This window comes from Thunnus albacares, chromosome 9, assembly GCF_914725855.1.
Source record: "Thunnus albacares chromosome 9, fThuAlb1.1, whole genome shotgun sequence".
Lineage (NCBI taxonomy): Eukaryota > Metazoa > Chordata > Actinopteri > Scombriformes > Scombridae > Thunnus > Thunnus albacares.
The window spans coordinates 8,848,197-8,854,768 of NC_058114.1; the positions used below are offsets into that span (position 1 = coordinate 8,848,197).

Genomic DNA, 6,572 nt, shown 5'->3' on the forward strand with positions numbered 1-6,572 from the left:
GCTTCAAAAAGCATTTCTACTGAACGCAGCTGCATAAAGTGCACATAAAGGTTTATGTAGCCTGTTAAATATTGCCACAACAAAGACATGCTATGCCTCTGAAGTCATCCTCTCTTCAGGCTTCTTGCACCTTAAATGAGAGAAAAAATGTCTCAACTTAGATTCTATTAGGTGTTTTGTCTAATGACTACAAACAGTATTAAGAAGTTGTTTAACACAATGCACTTGCAGTTTAATTAGTGCTAATAAATAGAACCCGAAATTAGTGATGTTGCCACAAAAAAGCAAAGGATACCAATGATACTAGACTCCTGAGCAGTTAGCACTTATAACATCATCATAACATTTAATAAATAGACTGGATATGTATTGCAAATATCCGTAATTCAGTTCTTCCTGCGTTCAAAATGAACATTTTTGATATCCGCAATGTCATTCTTGCTAGGACAAATTACGTCACTTTTGCCATTCTTTTTTTCCAATTTCAGATATCTACAATTACATTTTTGATATTCAGAATGAACATTCTGGATATCTGCAATAGAAGTCTTACTAGGAAGAACTCCCATTTCAGATATCTACAATCCAATTGTTACTATTCACAATTTTCATTTCAGATATCCAAAATGAAAAAACCATTACAGATATCCATAATGTAATTTTGAATATCCAAAATACATTGTTATACAAATGCAAATGTTAAAATAGCCACTTATACTTTTTAAAGATTTTAGATATCTTAAATTTATTTTTGACTAGTACAATCAAAGTTTTAGATATCTTGAAATACAATTTCTACTAGTACCAATGTTATTGTGGATATCTTTAACTACCATTCTGACTAGTGAGAATACAGTTTTGACTAGGAGAAATGCTATTATGGATATCAAATTACAGATGGCTTGCCATAAGCAATGGATTCTTGATTTTCATTGGAGTAAGCTGCATTTGACCTACCTGCTCATGCAGCAGTTAAAGAAGCAGGTGTTGCTCTTGTCAAGTCTGTACACCCCAGAGTTCGGCAGATCTTTACACTCTGACAGGAATCTTTGCAGTTCTGACGTTGGGGTTCCACTCTGCTGCTGTTGCTAAATGACATAAGTCAGAAAGTGACAGTTTACACTGAGTGTGGGTGTTAGAGAGTGTTATATAAGAAACATTTTAGTCATTGAAGCATTTCTTAGAAACACTCACTTGCAAACATAATTATTCTCAGCATAACAGTGAAATTGTGAACCAGTACCCAGTCAAACATCATTCAAGACAAATTATCAATAATAAGATATCATGGGTTGTAAATACCTACAACAATCATAAATAATACCTTGATAGTGTCATAGGTGTCAGTGATGAGTGTGATGAAAAGACTGAGGATCATGTAGATGAAGAGCGAGACGAAGGAATAGAGGTAGACCCTGCTGAAAAGCCACACTAGGCTGCTCTTCTGGGTCATGTTCTTAAAGGTGGGAAACATGTCATCTCCGTTGATCAGGGAGAACAGACACTCTGACACTGTGTTCAAGGTCCGGAACTAAAACAAGTCAAAGAGGAGAAAGGTTAGAGGCGTGTGATCATTATTTTAATTTATTCTTCACGATTAGGGACTACTGGAGTGAACAGAACTTCATTAGAATTTAAAATAATGCAGGTTCGGGCCTCAGTTAAACCCAGTAGATTTTTCTTTATACTATGTAAACACTGCTTGCCTTCTCGTGATACGGGCCAAGGACGATCCAGCCACAAAGACAGTAACTCAGGTAGATTATTCCAGCACAGCAGATGAAACGGATAACATTTGGGAAAGCTGCCCTGAGCGTCAGGATGAGAATCTGGAAACATCCACAGAACACATGGTAACAGAATGTGTATCTGGAGAGCCGCATACAAGAATGCATTTTCTCTTTGAGAATACCTTCGGGTCTAGCAGTTAATATTTTCCTGTAATTAGGCGCAATCACAATCATCATGAATGAGCCTTTAAAAACCTCCAAAAATGAAATTCAAATAAAGACCTAAGCCAAGGTACAATCCTGCACTGCTTCATTCATGATAACAACAAGATCAAGTTAGGTCACATTATCTTTTTAAGACCTGCAGACTAAGTTTTCTAAAAAATATGCAATAAAAAGCAATAATGCTACTGTTGTATGGGACCTCTATTGTAAGCACTATGATGATGATATTCTCTAACCACTGCACTACATGCGACACTCATAAAGACAAATGAACATGTTCTTAATTCATGAGCTGTCCAGTTGATAACCTGGTCTTACATTGTACTTCCGAAAGTAGCCCATGTAACGGATGACCCCGATCCAAACGAACATGGTGCCTGTACCAAGTAAGATGCTGCACACGTCGTAGCTCGTGAGAACCTACAGGAAATAGTGGATGTTTCACATGATATAGATGACCAGACACTATAGACGGCAGCTGATATTCTGGTAAACTTCTTGAAGTAAATTAAAGATTGTAATTTACATTTTGATGAAACAGCTGTTACCTTAGTCTGGATCTCTATCTTGAGAATGGAGCCAATGATGGTCAATGTGTCACTGACAATGATCAGGATATACCAGCCGTTCACAAACTCCAACCTGTCTGACCATGGGACTTCTCTACCGCTGTGCTTCCTGCAGGAGAGTGTGTACTCCTGTTTAGAACAAAAGAAAGCAGTTGTAGAATATATCTGTGAACGGCAGCAGTCAGGTTAAAAGGGTAGATTCACAATTTTTCAAGTCTGCCTTAAAACAATAGTCAGGTGGCCTCATGATCATTGAAACAGGTTAAGTTTGCTATAACCATTCCTCCTGTTCATACTGGCCATTAAAAGATCCCTTCTTCATGTGCTTTTAATATAAGTGATGGGGGACAGAAAGTTTATTTGAAGCTATTATGAGGCTTCAGCAGTCTGAGTTAGTCAAATCAAGTGGCTATCTTACATACTTTTTAGTACAAATGTACCTATTTTTGTTATTACCCTGCCACTGCAGTTCAACAGGGAAGCACAAAGAGGAAATTTTGTACTAAAGGTTTGTATAAAAGTTTTTTGGCAATGATTTCGATCACTTTATGAGAACGATAATGAACAGATCAGACAACCATACCATTTCTTAGATCTAAGCAAATCACTGAAAAGGATAAAAACAATACTGGCTGCACGTCAGGGTATGTTCAGTTTACTTACAAACTGCAGCTGTATCCCGTTGAGCACTGAGCGTGTGCACAAGGTGAAGGAGGTGATGCACGTTACAATGATGAGGCAGTCGAACAGCACGGTCAGGTATATGTTTCTAGCAGCTGAGTGAGCAGAGAAATTAAGATTAGTCTCATGTGAAAAGGAATCAGCCCTCATGAATGCCAGCAAATCCTGGACATGAGCTTAAAGCAATACAGATGATTAATCTGTATGAACTACAACTCACATGCTCCAGTTACTTTCCAGTCTCTGCATTCATTGATCTCTACATCGTTTTCCAGGTCGACCTTTATCCTGCCGCTGTGGGCTTGGTTATTAAATGTGATCTATTTAAAAGGAGGTGCAGACAATTTTTACAATGGACTATTATTCTTTACAGACAAACCCAAAAACTAAACATTCACTTGCCAGGCCCTACAGCTAACATTTAACTATGTAAATAGCAGGCACCCTGTGGAAACACGCTTATTTGAGACTAATCAGATTTGTGTCCTCAAAGTAGCTTCATAAAACTCAGGGTTCACACAGCTGACTCTTTTCATTTGTCTTCATTTTCATTTTAACTCCTATCTGTGCTGTGTAATCAGATGCAGTGACACAAGGAATCTTTGTCACTATTAAGGCAGCAGTGAAGTGATGTGTCATCACTGCTGGTAAAAGACAAAGTTTATGTGATGTGATGTGATCCACTGGCGTGTACTGAGCCATGAAGACAAGTCAAGTGACGTACAACAACTTTGAAGTGGTAGCAGTCTGGCAGCTCTCGATATCTCACTGTCTGTAAATTTATGGCCTTGAGGTCAAACGTGATCTTGACAGAGAGCATCCTGGAAGACACGACAGGTACATGAACTGACAGGTGTTCTCACATCATACTGTATACAGCACCAAGACAGCAAAATGATGTCTTACATGAGAATGTTGTTGACATACCTTTTGAAATGCAAGTTAATATGAGGAAGTAAGGACGGCCAATGCATCGGATAAACTTCAATGCACTCTGTTAAACACAAAGTACAGCAAAGATTACAACTGTTACCAAGAAATTGTTGCTTTCAAACATAATATTAGTGTAATCATCCCTATAAACAATAACCCTGCATACCAGTTTCCACCTGTGCATCAATTTCAAAGGTCTCATTTTCAGGGTAGATGGTACTGTTTCTGTAGAACTCCTGACACATTGATAAGGGGGTAAAGTTGGCACCATTTTTCTCATATTCGTGATTGCCCACTGTGATGTTGTGCAGAAGTCCATACTAGAAATGAGCGATTGAAATCTCAGTTACTATAAAGTCAGGTTTGTTGACAGTTTGACAGCATTGGGGTGAAAACCTCAAACAATTCTGAATGGTGGAAAAGTAACTTTCTGAAAAGAGCAGCTGCCATTATTGTTTCATGGTAGACAATCTATGCAATTAAAATCTACAAAACCAAATGACCAATTCAAACAACATGTACAAAGTCCTATCCCATGACATAACTTGTCATGGGAGCTTCTCAAGCTTTTTGGGCCATATAAGTATATAGAGTAATAACATTCCATCAATGATTTACAGTAACGTTAAAGCAAAAGGAAAAATCTATCATGCCACATCACCAAAATAACCTGACACCAACAAATTCCAGCAAGTAAAAATCATGTGTACTACAGAGGAAACAAAAATACTGGCATTACGTTACCTGTTTGATGATGTAATCAATGTGATCATAAACATCTGGCTGTCTGTAAACAGCATATGTATCCATACTTCCATCCACATAATCTTTCAGAAAGAGGTGCTTGAATGTCATCAGATTTTCCTCCTTGAATGTGACAACCATCTGGTTGCTCAGCCCAAAAGACACCAACTGGAACAAGGAAAAGATTTTTTTTTTTTTTTTTTTTTTAAATCAAGATGGTGAAACAACAAAACAACAAGCATTCAAGTCATTTCTGAGATTACTACCTGGATAGTAATAATGGCTATTTTGATTATCTGCAGGATCAGTTTCCATGGTTTTCGGCCACGAGCGTGATACTTCTCACAGGGGTTCATAAAGTAATATTTGATTTTCCTTCTCAGACACTCCACATTCTCCGGATCCTCTGGGGACAAATGCTGGTGGTCTGACCAGGGAGGGTGGATGTCTGTCTCATACATGTCATAGAAGTCACTGGACTCCTCCATATCTAAAATGAATGAAATATGGTTAACTTATGTGCAAACTTTGGATGAAAATTGGCATTACATTACTGAGATCATTGAAATGTGAATGTTGGGACTTGAAAACAAAGTGTGGGCCTGGGTCCCAACCAATCAACCAAAAAATTAAACAATCAATCAGCTCGCTTGAGCATGAAAGGCCTCTACTTTATAGGGTTGCACTTGCAATATAACGCAAGTGCAACCAAATACATTAGCCCTGCTGTAAATCTGTTCTTTATAAAGCCTACAAAGTTCAGTCTCTGTTTGCACTGTGTCAGGGATATACTGATTAACACCTTAGTATTGTTGTTGTATTGATATTCATTATACTGAAACTTGTTTAACTACATGTTAGGAGCAAAATAAGATAATAGAGAATAAGAATGGAAACACCTCTTAATATAATGAAATCTAATACAACACCCCACCCAGTGACCGATTAAGCTCTCCACAGCGATAGGATTTATTGCTGGACTGCTGCACTGGATTGCATTAGACTGTACAGGTGTACCTGATGAACTTTTAACTGCTGCCAGGAAATACTTATTCTTCCTCATTCTGTTTCCTTGAGTGAACATATTCCACTAAGCACTGCAATGTTTGGCACGGGATGAATATGAAGCTACAATAGGCTGCAATTCTACTTCCATTGTGTTTACCCACAAGCCTATTAAGGTGGACTGAGAATGAGGAAATGGAAGTCAGGTGTACCTGAGCATTGTTGAATAATACACAGCATCTCACATTCTGAAACCTGTTTTGTTTCCTCCATTGTGGCAAACAATCAAAATTCAATGTTTGTCCTCTTGAGAGAAAAAAACATGTCGTGTCGTGTCAATCATGGACAGCAGTGAACAGCAATGAGGTGAAACACAGAATTTCCCAATAGGTTACTTACGTACCAATGCCCCGCAGCAGGTTAATCAACTAATTACATCCACCTGCCAGCACCAGAACGAGCGCTCAGTCCAAATCTCTTCTCGTCTTACTTAAAATTCATATCTTGCTTAAACTGTTGTCTTAAGGCTCACGGCTGATCTAATTAAAAGATTTCACTTCCGAAGTGTGCGCTGTCTTGTCAGTGAACTCTTCAAACTGTTTGTCAATTGCTCAGGTAACTTTCGACGACGGTGTAACGTCAATTTATTGCCGGGATCTGATTGGCTCTTGAATCTGTCAGTCAT

At 38.2% G+C, this 6,572-nt stretch overlaps 1 protein-coding gene across 3 annotated transcripts; it reads right to left on the reverse strand.

Moving 5' to 3' along the window:
• Positions 1 to 34: 34 nt before the first annotated feature.
• On the reverse strand, positions 35 to 6,507 carry mcoln3b (mucolipin TRP cation channel 3b). Of its 3 annotated transcripts, none has more exons than XM_044360988.1 (14): positions 6,291 to 6,507; positions 5,149 to 5,372; positions 4,883 to 5,050; positions 4,305 to 4,458; positions 4,133 to 4,199; positions 3,930 to 4,026; positions 3,426 to 3,525; positions 3,188 to 3,300; positions 2,504 to 2,653; positions 2,274 to 2,375; positions 1,707 to 1,829; positions 1,325 to 1,531; positions 958 to 1,088; positions 35 to 130 (listed from the first exon to the last, which is right to left on the reverse strand). In XM_044360988.1, exons 2-14 carry the CDS (start codon positions 5,368 to 5,370, stop codon positions 91 to 93), a joined length of 1,674 nt encoding a protein of 557 aa, XP_044216923.1. In that variant the 5' UTR covers positions 5,371 to 5,372; positions 6,291 to 6,507; the 3' UTR covers positions 35 to 90. The 3 variants fall into 3 exon arrangements, with proteins under 3 accessions (XP_044216923.1, XP_044216922.1, XP_044216921.1); XM_044360987.1 differs by lacking the exon at positions 6,291 to 6,507 and adding an exon at positions 6,133 to 6,267; XM_044360986.1 differs by lacking the exon at positions 6,291 to 6,507 and adding an exon at positions 6,100 to 6,267.
• Positions 6,508 to 6,572: the final 65 nt, after the last annotated feature.